Source organism: Pistacia vera, unplaced genomic scaffold (assembly GCF_008641045.1).
Source record: "Pistacia vera cultivar Batoury unplaced genomic scaffold, PisVer_v2 Contig570, whole genome shotgun sequence".
NCBI lineage: Eukaryota > Viridiplantae > Streptophyta > Magnoliopsida > Sapindales > Anacardiaceae > Pistacia > Pistacia vera.
The window spans coordinates 1,046,907-1,061,574 of record NW_022196413.1 but is presented as its reverse complement, the minus strand read 5'-3'; the positions used below and the strand labels follow the sequence as shown (position 1 = coordinate 1,061,574).

The window sequence follows — 14,668 nt, the reverse complement described above, 5'->3', positions numbered from 1 at the left end:
CATAAATCTGAAAAGAACAACTTCAGAGAGATTTGGTTAGCTAGTTCTGACTCAAAGCTAGAATAGAGATCGAAATCAGCAACATCTTTTGGCAAGCACTCTTGCAGTCTTGCTTGTTGCCTCAATTTAAAAAAAATAAAAAATAAAAAAGACAACAACAATAGTATTACAGTATAATCTTAGAACTGAAAATTTTTGTCAATAGCCAGTTATTGGTTTTGAGAAAGTGAACCTAAGAAAAAAGTTTTAGAGAAAAAAAAATTGGAAAGAAACCAAACATTTAAATGCAATTAGGCATCTGGGTGTGTTTGTATTATTTTGAATAGTATTTTTAAAAAAATTGAATTACATGAATTTGAATTTGAAAATATATTTGGTAAGATTGTTTTTTAATTTTCTATATTTATTAATTTAGTTAAACACTCTTTACAATAAAAATTTTAAAATTAACAAAAACACTTCACTCATTTATTAAATATCGACAACCAATGATCAGTTGTCGGACATACATAGGTGAGTGAATATATTTTTATTAATTTATAAACTTTTATTATTAAAGACGTTTAATTAAATTAATAAACTTAAATGTTAAAAAAACTAAATATTTTAATTTAAATAGAATATTATTGAATTTTAAGAATAACAAACAAATACATATTTTAAGCAGGGTTGCATCCTAGGATAGGAATAATAATACATACACATAAATAACGCAAGAAAGTAATGCAGTTAAATAAGTAAAAATGGTAACCTTCGAGAAACCTGATTTGGCTCAATAGAAATCACTTTTACAGTCCTTTGATGTGTTGGACTGAGAAGTAAAAAGAGCTAAAATCAAGCATTTCTACCTAAAGAAGATGGAAAAAGCTTCGGACACGCGTGTTTTTTTTTTTTTCCTGTGAATTAAAGAAAGAGAGATGAGATGAAGGGAGAAAACTGAGCAGTAGACTTCAAAAATTGAAAACGTTACCATGATCAGAGAAGTAACTGTCAAGGGTTTAAAGAGAATTCTTTCATTTTTCTTTTTTCAATCATTAAAATTCAAAATAACAACATTTGGGTCTAGTAATATGTTCATTAAGCAAGACAAGAAAATTAAAAAAAAAAAAAAAAATTAAGTGAATAGAGGGGTATTCCCGTCCTGGCAGTCTTATATTTGATTAAAAAGCAGTAGCATCACTGGCACTGGCTAGCTAAAATTAATTTAACTGAGTTGCTAAACGCTGCGGTTTAGTCCAGAGTCCAGACCAATTGGGCATAATGACGACAAAAAATTAAAAAATCTTTTAGCATATTCCAGCTATCCCTTGTTTGTTGCTACAACTAAGAATCTCTCTCAACTTGTAGGCCGTCAAATAATCCTGAGGTTCATGTCTACTGTTAGACGCCTCAGGAGCCCTCAGCCATTATTTTTTTTGTCACGTGGAGAGCACAACTGGCTTCAAATACTAGTACAAATAGCGGCTCCCGGCGATCTTCATTCTCAGAACCAAGTTAGTTTGACTAACTGTAGCCATAGCACTTGAATCAGCAGGTGAAATATATGTGATTAGTTTCGTTTGAGGTCTTATGTCTATCAGCATTGATGGGTTCTTGATATATATTATCTCCTCACTGTAATGATCTTCTCTTGCTTATTCTTTTTCAGAACATAATATCCGCAATGGCAAGTGTAGCTGCTTCAAGCTTTGCATCGAGAAGTACTTCACCTTTCCACCATGGACTAGCCTCGGGATCTGATACGAAAGGATTACAGATGAAAATTGGATTAATGAAACAAACCATGACCCACAATGGACTAAGGTGTTTAAACAAAGAGGATCAGTTGTATATCAAAACCAAGGCAAAAGTAAACAGCATGCAAGCTGAGAGGAAAAGGTTTAGAACAGAGAAGGAAAGGACCAAGGGACCAATTGTTTGTGGAAGTGGCATGAATTTGGTATTTTTGGGAACAGAGGTTGCTCCATGGAGCAAAACTGGAGGCCTTGGAGATGTTCATGGAGGTCTTCCACCAGCTATGGCCGTAAGCTTACTTTTCTCTTTTGCTTCACTGTTACTTCGATTAATCACTTTCATCAAAATTTTATAGTGATTGGGCATATGTAGAATTTTTATTGAGTGTATGATGGACAAAATTGAATCCTTCTACAGGCTTTTGGGCACCGTGTCATGACCATCGCTCCCCGTTACGACCAGTACAAAGATGCTTGGGATACAGAAGTTGTAATTGAGGTATAATGGTATATTCTTATCAATATATACACAATTTGGCTTTTCTTTCTTTAAAAAAGGAGCTTTTTTAGTCTGAGGAGCTTTTTGTGCTTATATTATAAATTGACTATAGGTTAAAGTTGGAGACAAAATTGAAATGGTTCGCTTCTTCCATTGCTACAAACGAGGAGTTGATCGGGTTTTTGTGGATCACCCTTGGTTCCTTGAGAAGGTAGTTCCCTGTTTTGAATCATTGTCATTCTATGAGTCTAAAATTTGATGGCGGCTGCCTCTAAGTTATATTTTTTTGATGAATGAACTCAAGGTATGGGGGAAGACTAAATCCAAAATCTACGGGCCTATAACTGGAGTGGACTACCAAGACAACCAACTTCGATTCAGTTTGTTATGCCAGGTTGACAATCTTTGCCCTGTTGGAAATGTTGTTCTAATCTCTCCTGCTTCATATTAAGATCAACTTTTGAAAATCAGTTGCTTAAAAATTTAATTGTATAAATATGGGATATTTTCCTTCACCATTTTTGGAACTCAAAATTAGTGTGCCCAAAATTCATAAAACAGAGATTATTTTATCAGCCTGGGAAGTAGGTTGTTTTGAAGGAAAAATCTGCTCGCAACAGAAGAAACACAGCAGATTTATATACTAAAGTTAGATGTTTTGTTTCAGTAAATAATTGCATTATTTGCAAAAGCGTACAATGTATTTTTGTACCAAATATATTGCTTAATTTTTCTACTAACCCTTCAAATGGTTGTTTAAAACAACCAAATAGCTGTGCCACTTCGTAGTAATTGGCATCAAATGTAATGTTTCTTGGTTTCAGGCGGCTCTAGAAGCACCAAGGGTACTGAATCTTAACAGCAGTAAATATTTCTCGGGACCATATGGTAAGGCCTCTGTGATTCTTGAAACCAGCAGGGTTTGCTAAACAACATCAATTATGAACTGTTACTTTGATCTCCTTGTGTGTAGGAGAGGATGTTGTTTTCATTGCCAACGATTGGCATACTGCCCTTCTTCCATGTTACCTCAAATCTATGTACAAAGACAAAGGAATTTACAAAAGTGCCAAAGTAAGGAGTCTTGCCTGTATGTAGCATATTAAAAATTATGGCTACCATGTAAGGTACTTGAAAGCGATTATTTTGGTTGGCAGGTTGCTTTTTGCATCCACAATATTGCTTACCAAGGAAGATTTGCATTTGCAGACTTTGCACTTCTCAATCTCCCTAATGAATTTAAAGGCTCTTTTGATTTTATTGATGGGTATGGTTCTATTAGCTTAGAGTGGAGAGTTGTTGAAGGTTGAAACTGCTATGCCGCTAATCCTATTCTACAGGTATGATAAGCCCGTGAAGGGTAGGAAAATCAACTGGATGAAAGCTGGAATATTACAAGCAGACAAGGTGTTAACTGTGAGCCCACACTATGCCCAAGAACTTGTTTCTGGCGTAGATAAAGGAGTGGAATTGGATAACATACTTCGTAAAACTGGTGTTACTGGAATTGTGAATGGGATGGATGTCCAGGAGTGGAACCCCTCCACTGACAAATATATAGGTGTTAAATATGACGCTTCAACTGTAAGAATCTTTTAAGTAGTTTTTTCTCTTCTCAAATAACAAATATTCTAAATCTTTGGTAGATAAATAATTTCTTAAATTTTGATATTGTCAGGTAATGGATGCAAAGCCTCTTTTGAAGGAAGCTGTCCAAGCAGAAGTTGGGTTACCAGTTGATAGAAACATCCCTGTCATAGGCTTCATTGGTAGACTCGAAGAGCAAAAAGGCTCAGATATTCTTGTAGCAGCGATTCCCCAATTCATCAGAGAAAATGTTCAGATAATAGTCCTTGTAAGTATCACAATAGCAAGCTATTACTCTCTCATAAATGAATATGTAAAATCACTGAGCTGGCATTTGTCATTCTCTCAGGGTACTGGTAAAAAAACAATGGAGAAGCAACTTGAACAACTAGAGATACTATACCCAGACAAGGCTAGAGGAGTGGCAAAATTCAATGTTCCTCTGGCCCATATGATTACAGCCGGAGCCGATTTTATCTTGGTTCCAAGCAGATTTGAACCTTGTGGTCTCATACAATTACATGCTATGCGTTATGGAACTGTATGATGTTCAACTGAAGTTTTCTGTCATCTGCTAGCTCTTGTCGTATGTTACAAGTATTATATGTTTGATACCGTTGCCCTTTGCAGGTACCTATTGTGGCCTCCACCGGTGGACTAGTTGACACTGTACAAGAAGGTTTTACAGGATTCCAGATGGGAAGCTTCAGCGTTGAAGTAACGCCTAATTATATACTATGTTTTCTATAAACAGAGCAACTTAAAAATATTCCTTGTATCTTTGGATGAGTTAAGACTAAATCCCAAATGTTTATCTTTCAGTGTGATGCTGTGGATCCAACGGATGTGAGTGCAGTGGCTACAAGCGTCGGAAGAGCCCTCGCAACATATGGTACTCAAGCTTTGACTGAAATGATAAAAAATTGCATGGCTCAAGATCTTTCATGGAAAGTAAGTAATACTTTGAATTTGTACATACAACAAGGTTCTTGAAACTAACGCCCAGTTTCGGTAGTAACCAATGATCCATACAGTTTTTTAGGCTGATTCATCGTGCTATGTACACAGGGACCCGCTAAGAAGTGGGAAGAGGTGCTGCTAAGTTTGGGAGTAGATGGCAGTGAACCTGGAATTCAGGGTGAGGAGATGGCTCCACTTGCCAAGGAAAATGTTGCTACGCCATAAGGATTCTAAATTCTACGATGTTTTTGTCTTCTTCCTACGTCTGTAAACTAACGTGAAAAGTTATCAATCTAACAGTCTCCTAGTCTACTGAACTTGTGCGCAACAAACCCTGTTATGGGAGTATATGATCTAGAAAATAAGCTTTACCAAATATATGCAATTTCAAATATTTTGAAGGGCTTTAACTGCTCTTGCCAAAAACTAAATCATGCAGCCCTAGAAAAGACATAGCTTTTTGCAAAAACTACACATCAAGGATCAATGGCGTCTGGAACCTCGGCTCACAATTTACACATCATAATTTCCAATTGTTTTCTCTCCTTTTTTCAGTAAGTAGAGAACTTTTTTTCCCCTCAGAAAGGATTGTTTTCAAGAAAGCATCTTTAGCATGCAAAAGTATAATTTATATTCTCAATTGATCCCAAATATTGAGAATCATTCCACAACCGTAACATAATTCGAACATCAAAATATGTTGCTAAGGCTACGGCCATAAAAGATTACTTCCCAAAGTTACATTCACATTATACCATCATCTTTTCTTAAATAGGATAAGTTCAGGGTTCCATAAAGTGAACCTCTACAAACTGTCTTCAAATAAAGGAAAAGACTTTTGGATGGAACGAAGTTCAGAGAGGATATTGAAGCTTCATTACTGAATTGGTCAATGACTAAGAAGAACGTGCCCTCCCTGCAAAAGATCAAAGGCATGAGATTAAAGAGCAGAAATAGAAATAAAGAAAAATTCTCATATCGTCAACATGAGAGGCAAAGATCAAACCATAAATCTTAAGATTAATAAAAGGCATTACCGGCTTAAGCCAACGAGTCTGGAATCCGAGAGATGACTGCTGAACGGAAAGCAGCACGTTCTTTGTCGGTCAGCTGAACTAATTTATCATGATGAAAGAGAAGGCATGAATCGGTTCATCAAAATCTTTCATATAGCTATCTAGAGCAGCAAGATAATGATGTCTGATGGTATGAATTAAGCCCAAACCTGAAAATAACAATATTGTCAATAGTTGGAAAAAAACTGGCCTATGATAACATAATAGGGATGGCACTGGTAAAGATACCTGGTGAAACTGTGCACTTTCACATAAATGCAAACATCAGATGCATTCCATCGTCTCAGGCATACTTCCAGTAGGGCTAGCAGCTGTTCTTTTTTCTAGAAGTTTCAACACTATGTGTGGGATTAATTGGTGATGCATTCTTTCTGATGTCAAGTAGTGCAAAATCTGACTCAATACACTTTTTGAGACATTAGCTTTTCCACATGCAACATAGTATGCAATGAAATCAAACAGATGACCTATGTCTTTCTGTGAAGGCCATGTTTCAAATGATCCACTATCACATTTCCAGCAGGCCCATTTATTGGGAGATAACTTGTCACAGAACATGAACAAGAGCATTTACAGTATTCTGAACCAACATATTCGACAATCATCCATTGAGTTCTGTTCCTTGTCAGCCTCCATATTTGCGTCAGCTGAATCATGTGAAGCAATGTCAGATAGTGGAGTTGCATCTTCTTTGAAAGCACATCTCAGAACACTAAAGTTGCTTCAGTATCTAATTCCAAGAGATGATACAGGTTCAGATATAATCCTCCAACAGATAAGCTTGAAGCTGCTGTGGAATTCTGAGCATCGGATTCTCAATAAAAACTGCATCAGCTTTTCTAAGAGATGGCAAACGGTGGGAGGAGAGTTCCATGGCCTGAAAATAAAGGATATGGTGCTTAATGTATCTTAAGATGAATTCTAGTGTATAAATGGAATTTTTTGACAGTCCAATTATCATCTACCAGTAAAATTAAATCACACCTGGTGGAAAAGCAAGACCTTGAAAGCAGTACTTCAGATACACAAGCATCCTGTACCTGTAACAAGATAGGAAATGACACTTTCAAGTCTAACATGGGCTGGCCCAAAAAAAAAAAAAAAAAAAGGATGATACAATATACATATAGAATTACAGTTGAATTAACAAATTAACAATGGTACAATAAGGGGTAAAATAAATTATTTATCATCTTTGTCAAAAACCCCAAATAAACAACCTACTCATAAAATCCTACACATACATACAATCCCATACCCAACCACAATCTTTTCATATTTTCTTGGGAAATTTTGAACCTTGGTGAAATCACATGCAAACTTGATCAGTATCATGTCAGGGTATCACAATTCACCACACCAGTGTCGTAAGGCCAGTGATAAGTCACCATACCAAAATACAATTTTGGGGTCAGGTTAATGTTATAGAAGACAGAAGGCTTAGCCATTGATTGATTAAATTCACCCAATCCACTGGGTCCATTTTATCTAAATAGCTGAAAGGTAAAAATAGGGTAAGACAGTCCTAGAGAGTTAGCTTCCCAACATGATTTAATTAATAATTCACTTTAAAATCAATTGGCATGGCTGAATTCAGTCACAATGAATATTTACACTAAATTACTCCCCCAGCAACGTCATGTAATAAATTTCTGGCAATATCACATTGCCTAAAGCAATCACTAACTATATCAAATATTGAAATGAAAAAACATTTGAAAGATAAAAGCTGCTAAACAAGAACAGAAAATCCCAGAAAGTTTCCAAATTCAATTACTACCACAGGTTTGCATAGTGGCAACATACCCAAGGGCAGCAGCATTCTCTCTTTGACAATTTCGTAAAACTACTAACAGCTCCTCCAAAGGAGCCCGAAAATCATCCAATCCTTTGTTGAAAAGATACACCAAAGCACGTACAGCGCATGATCCCGGCATAACCTGACAACCTACAAGACAAATCATATTCAAGTATAGCATAAGGAGCTGAGCTTGATTTTCAATCAGAAATGATTAACAAATAATTGTTAACTATGGATGTGATATGACCTGATTGAAGTCTAAAGAAGAAATGTCCATATGAAGGGCACAATTGTTCAACTCGCTGTAACCACCCTTTGCTGCTATAATGCTCTACCAGTGCTTGCATAATCTTTGAAAAAAAGAATATAAGATAAATTACTATGTGTAACTGAACAGATAATAAGGGTAATATTTAAACCAATACCTCAGGAGGTAGAGATCCAAGCATGTCCTTCAAAATATATGGCTCCAAAAGCTCCAGAAATGTATCTAGAATGAAAAAGCATATCATTAAAAGAAATCATGTCAACACAAATTATTTTACTACCGCAAACATAATCCCCATTAATATTATATATTTATTAACATAGTTGTATTCTAATATAAAATCATAAATAATTTTCTTCAGGACTGAAATTTGAGACCCTAAAGAATAGAAATCCACTTCAGAGTAGAGCAAAAAAGCTTGATGCAATTAAATTTGTACTACATAGCCATCAAATGGTGATTTTTTTAAGCCCATTCACATTTGATTACAAAACTTTTAAGCATGTTAGGTCATCACTAAATGTCACTGAATGAATAAATGAATTGGCATGTTGCATAAAAATATATAACCCTGATAGGAAGTCAATAAACTTAAATAAAGTTCAAATCAAAGCAATTAATGCAAGCAGAGATTGATGCAATGAGAATACCTCTGTGATGAACAGCCACAAATTAGAGAAATTTCTTCAAAAAGGATGTCAATCCTTTGATATGGACACAGAACTCAACTGCTACTCCACCAACAGGGTGAACTGCTCTTTTATTTCAGTGTGCACAGAACTGCTTCTACTTTGTGTATCATTTAGTTGTTCCAGTTTTTCGATTTGGTTGCAAAATGCCACTGATATATAAGAAAATACTTCATCTACATAGGATAGTAACAACTCAACCAAATAAGGCATTATGACCTCCTGTACAGCATCCAGGGTTTAGGAAGGTCAATAACACCATGAGCTTGACCATCATACAGCGTAATAGCCATGTTCAAGGCACCCATCAGTCACCTCTTTTCGGAGAACCTGAATCCGCTCCTTCCATGGAAGAAGGCGGGAAACTACAAGATGCATAGGTCCAAGTACATATATAGAAGCTCTCTTATAGCCACACAGTTGTGATAGGATTTCTCAGGGTCCCAAAAACATTAATGAAGTGGGTATGATATCCAATTAGATCATCTCCTTGGAACCATCTACAGAAAAACTTGTTTGGGGAATTACCGTCCGTCTCTAGCAAACAGATAGAGCTGTCCTGTCACTGTAAGAACCACAAGCATCTGCAAAGATATATAACAACAATCAGCAATTTATTTTCAGAACTTTAACTGTATGCAGAATGCCAAAAACGTAACAATGAAAGTGAAGCAGCAACGTGAGAGAAACAAGAAAAAAAAAAAGTAACGATACCTGATCATCCAACCAAGCAACACCCACAGCTGCACTTCAATGGACCACTTTCCATATACTTTAAGCTCTGATTTGACCAACTTTGCAACTGAACTTTCGATCCCAAGCAAGTGCAAGCAACGATATTCTCTCTGCTGCTTCTGCAGAAGTACTTTCTGCAAACATTTATCTCTCAGTAAACTGTCAACATGAAAATTTAAACAAACTAGAAAACCATACCCTGAAGAACCACGAGATGGCATCATACATTTCCAAGCAGTGTACGGGATGGAACCTTCCCGAACCCCATCCGGCCTGGAAAGTTGAGCATATACTTCTAAAGGGGAGTGGAGCCTTACCTGTAACGAAGACAAATATCTTCAACATATGGGGAACAATACATGTCCACAAAGAAGAAAAGCATAAATACATAAAATGGTACATGGAATTTGTGCAATCATCGGAATTCATACCACCAGTGCAGTTTGATGGGTGACAAATATGACCACACCTTCTTCAACCAAAGAGGACCCCTCATTGAAGAGTTTCCAACTGCATCTGCCCCAACACACCTCCCATCATGCTACCATACTGTGGTTGTAGCCGCAGAGTTTCCCTGAGAGTGAGAGGATGGCAAAGCACCTCCACAAGATTCATCGAAAAGAAGAGGAGAAGCTGATTACTACACCCGTTCTTTGTCCATCAAGGAGACACTAATTTAATCAACAACATTAAGTATAAAATTGAGGGGATATTCACCATTGCTATCATGTATCAACTTTGAATAATGTATAAATAATAATACAGATACATCATTATTAAAAGAATGATGTCTTACCTGAGTTTAATGGAGAAACTATTAAGCAAGGGAACCACTGAGCAAGCATGAACAGAACCAGGCCCTTACAATCACCGGTAAATGCTTTAAATTGACGAGTGACCTGAGAATCCTGCCCTAAAAATAATGTATGTATACCGGTGCAGTGTGCTCTCCAGTAATAACTTTCGCTGCAGATGCCTTCTGTACATCCCAAACTACAATATGACCATCACCATAACCAGCTAAGAGCAGATCACCTTGCTGGTGAAGCACATGGAAGTCACTGGGCTGAGATCGATCAAGCAAAACCAAGCATAACCATCTGAAATAAACATAGTATAGGTCCGAAGATGAACTTAGGTAAACTACAATATAATTAGAAACAAAGGTACTACTTTCCATCTAAAATAAGTGGGGATTTAGGCAATGAAGGAACAGTTTAGTAAACGCATAACTAGGAAAAAGAATACATATACATAACAGTTTGGTGACATTTTAATCTTTCAAGCACTTAGGTGGAATCAGCTTTAGTTCTCAAAGACATAAGTATAAAATTACTACTTTTAGAAGTGCTAAAAAGTCATAAAGAACATTTCTCTTTAAAAGCCAATAAGAAGTGGTAGAATAATCAGAAGTGGATCTGAGAAAAAATCTATCAAAATCATTAAACTTTGTAAGTTCTTTCAAGACAATTTCCACTTGTCCAGCATAGTATTTTTCTTTTTCGGACTCAGTGATTTCTGTTAATTTTACAGATTAGACGTTGATTGAGTAAATACAAATTAACCCTCCTTGGCTGCCTAAAGGTTTACTACACACTACTTTATACAATTAAATACTTTTTTTGAAAGTTCTTCACCATAATTTCATTTTCCCCATAACAGGGCAATGGTAGTGTATTTAAGCTGACGGCACAGATTGAAGATAATAGAAATTCAATGAAATGCATCTAAATGACAACAAAAGCAGTTTGAGTGATTTGCAGACCTTTGAATCCATATTTTCATGATGATGAGCAGAGTATTTACTGGGCACAACAACAATGACCCCTTGGACATTCCAATAGCAATAAAATTAAGATGCACCGCCAAGATTTGTGGGGAACCAGATCACGCCTAAATGCCTGGGATCCAATAGTCTGCGTAATAGTGTTATTGGCGTTAACATCAAAATATCCCAAGTGGTTGACCCTCTCCTGACACCTTCAAGCTCATGGGTTGAGCAGCCGCACCCTCCTCCCAATGCAGACCAGTAGATGCCTGCTTCTTTTCGAGTTCCTTGCCAATTCAAGAGGCTTCATGGAAGGCCGTGATTTTCAGCTCTTTCCTAATCATCTCGCTCTCCAACTGCCCAATTCTTTCTTCTACAAGCTCCGAAATGTCACTATAGAACTGGATCCCACCACCAACAGTGCCCACCACATCATTTACAGCTAGACAGACCATTGTCCAATTCTCCATCTCCAATATCTGAACCTCCTCCATTTCATCCATTCAGACTCAGGTGGAGAAGAAACATTATTTCACTAGAATCATCATCACCAGTAACAGAGGTAACATTTTATTTCTATCCATATCAGAACATCTTCTGAACCTGCAATTGTAGATTTTTACTCAAATTCAAATCCTCCTCAACAATAAGTGACGAGGAATCAACCAGTTGTTCGGTATTCAAATTATAATGGTATTTAAATGTTCTTCATCAGCATCACTAGTCATTAATTCTAATTTAGTATCTTCATCTTTACTGCAGGCAAATTTGATGATCTTCGCTAACACTTATGAGCAGATTGAAAATCACCCATTTCTCGTCATCTTCCTCCAATTTCCGCTGGACCGTAATTTCATTGGAAGAACAGAAAAAAATTTCGTGATCATCAACATCCAGAACCTTCTGGAGCGTCCCACTTCCTGCTCTCGCGACTTTAAGGCGGCAGCATGTGGAGTGGGCCCGGGGCGAGGCGGCGGCTGCAGCCGCAAGCGCCGCCCCCGGTTTGCATTGGAACGCACTCCACCAAAAAGGATGGCAATTGCCTAGAAGATGAAGAAGGAACCCTCCATAAAGGATAGCTGTTGATCGTTAGTTTTGAGGCGGTGAAGGAACAGTTTTGGTGGTTTTGTGGAATCTTGTGAAGAAATTGAATCATTTCGGTGGTGTGATTTGGGGAGGGAGAGATCTGGGTGGTGAATAGACGGCGGTGTGATGGTGGGGTGGAGGAATCGTGTGTCGTTGAGAATTCGTCTAGGGTACGGTGAGGGACTGAGTTAGAGTCGTCGTCGGAATCGGAGGAGGGGTGGAGTCAGAAAGGAGTCAATGTCGAGTTCCATGAATGACTTTGTATTGTTGTATTCTTGGTCATTATAGAACAAACTTGTTCTACTGTTTGATTCTTATTCCCAAGCTTGTCGATCCCTGCATTCAGAAATCTGAAAAGAACAACTTCAAGAGGTGGTTTGCTGTTCTGACTCAAAGCTAGAATAGAGATCGAAATCAGACATCTTTTGGCAAACACTCTTGCAGTCTTGCTTGTTGCCTCATTATTTAAAAAAAAAAAAGAACAACAACAATCGTATAAACAGTATAATATATATTTTAGAACTGAAAATTTTGGCAATGGCCATTATTGGTTTTGAGAAAGTGAACCTAAGAAAAAGGTCAGGAAAAAAAAATGAAAGAAAACAAACATGAAAGCAATTAGGCGTGAGGATGTATTGTTTTATTATTTTTGATAGTATTGAAAAAGTTATTAGATTGAATTGAAAATTGTTGATAAGATAATTTTAATCTCTTATTATTATCATTTAGTAAACACCTCCTATAATAAAATTTAAAAATAACAAAAATATCTCATTCATCATTAATATCGATAACGAGTGTTAGTGTCGAGAATATATAGGTGAGTGAAGATATTTTTCAATTTATAAATTTTTATTATAGAGTGTTAGTTAAATTAATACTTAAAAATTAAAAAAAACTAAATATTTTAATAAATAAAATAGGTGAATTTAAAAATAATAAAAAACTCGTATTGAATAGGATAGGATTTGAATTTAAAACAAACACATAAATAACGCAAGAGAAAAAATATGTAATTAAATAAGTAAAAATGGAATCTTCGAGAAACCTGATTTGACTCATAGAAGGAAATGAATAAATTACCGAAAAGGTAAATGAAATTATGCATTGAATGATGTGTAAAATCATAACTATTTATTAGTATTAATTTATAATAAATCAAGATAAGATTTATATGTAATCTGATGCAAATTTGGTGACACTCGTGATAACTGTAGCATTATTCTCGATAGAAATCACTTTTACAGTCCTTCGATGGGTTAGACTGAGAAGTAAAAAGGCTAAAATCAAGCATTTTTACCTAAAGAAGATGGAAAAAGCTTCGGACACCGTGTTTTTTTCTGTGAATTAAAGAAAGAGAGATGAGAGGAGGGAGAGAAAAACTGAGGCAGTAGACTTCAAAAGGTTTAAAGAGAATTCTTCATTTTTTTTTCAACAATTAAATTCAAAATAACAACATTGGGTCTAGTAATATGTTCGTTAAGCAAGACAGAAAATAAAAAAAAAAAAATTAAGTGAATAGAGGGGTATTCCCGTCCTGGCAGTCTTATATTTGATTAAAAAGCAGTAGCTTCACTGGCACTGGCTAGCTAAAATTAAATTAACTGAGTTGCTAAACGCTGCGGTTTAGTCCAGGTCCAGACCAATTGGGCATAATGACGCAAAAAATTAAAAAATCTTTTAGCAATTCCAGCTATCCCTTGTTTGTTCCTACAACTAAGACTCTCTCCAACTTGTAGGCCGTCAAATAATCCTGAGGTTCATATCTACTGTTAGACGCCTCAGGAGCCCTCAGCCATTATTTTTTTTGTCACGTGGAAGCACAACTGGCTTCAATACTAGTACAAATAGCGGCTCGGCGATCTTCATTCTCAGAACCAAGTTAGTTTGACTAACTGTAGCCATAGCATTGAATCAGCTGAAATATTGTGATTAGTTTCGTTTGGGTCTTAGTCTATCAGCATGAGGGTTCTTGATATATATATCCCTCACTGTAATGATCTTCTCTTGCTATTCTTTTTCAGAACATAATATCCGCAATGGCAAGTGTAGCTGCTTCAAGCTTTGCATCGAGAAGTACTTCACCTTTCCACCATGGATAGCCTCGGGATCTGATACGAAAGGATTACAGATGAAAATGGATTAATGAAACAAACCATTACCCACAATGGACTAAGGTGTTTAAACAAAGAGGATCAGTTGTATATCAAAACCCAGGCAAAAGTAAACAGCATGCAAGCTGAGAGGAAAGGTTTAGAAACAGAGAAGGTAAGGACCAAGGGACCAATGTTTGTGGAAGTGGCATGAATTGGTATTTTGGGAACAGAGGTTGCTCCATGGAGCAAAACTGGAGGCCTGGAGATGTTATGGAGGTCTTCCACCAGCTATGGCCGTAAGCTTACTTTTCTCTTTGCTTCACTGTTACTTCGATTAATCACTTTCATCAAAATTTTATAGTGATTGGGC

General features: G+C 36.5%; 1 protein-coding gene and 1 pseudogene across 3 annotated transcripts; one reads left to right on the top strand and one right to left on the bottom strand.

Annotated features, from left to right (window-relative positions):
- Window positions 1-1,429: 1,429 nt before the first annotated feature.
- Window positions 1,430-5,009, top strand: LOC116108875 (granule-bound starch synthase 1, chloroplastic/amyloplastic-like). 3 transcript variants are annotated; one of them, XM_031395112.1, is made up of 14 exons: window positions 1,430-1,534; window positions 1,649-2,023; window positions 2,152-2,232; window positions 2,345-2,443; window positions 2,537-2,626; window positions 3,057-3,120; window positions 3,206-3,306; window positions 3,390-3,499; window positions 3,573-3,816; window positions 3,911-4,087; window positions 4,169-4,360; window positions 4,450-4,536; window positions 4,642-4,770; window positions 4,888-5,009. In XM_031395112.1, the coding sequence occupies exons 2-14, from the start codon at window positions 1,664-1,666 to the stop codon at window positions 5,002-5,004; spliced, it is 1,851 nt and encodes a 616-aa protein (XP_031250972.1). In that variant the 5' UTR covers window positions 1,430-1,534; window positions 1,649-1,663; the 3' UTR covers window positions 5,005-5,009. The 3 variants fall into 3 exon arrangements, with proteins under 3 accessions (XP_031250972.1, XP_031250973.1, XP_031250971.1); XM_031395113.1 differs by having other exon boundaries at window positions 1,447-1,493; XM_031395111.1 differs by having other exon boundaries at window positions 1,477-1,564.
- A 514-nt stretch (window positions 5,010-5,523) lies between these two features.
- On the bottom strand, window positions 5,524-11,619 carry LOC116108928 (annotated as a pseudogene).
- Window positions 11,620-14,668: the final 3,049 nt, after the last annotated feature.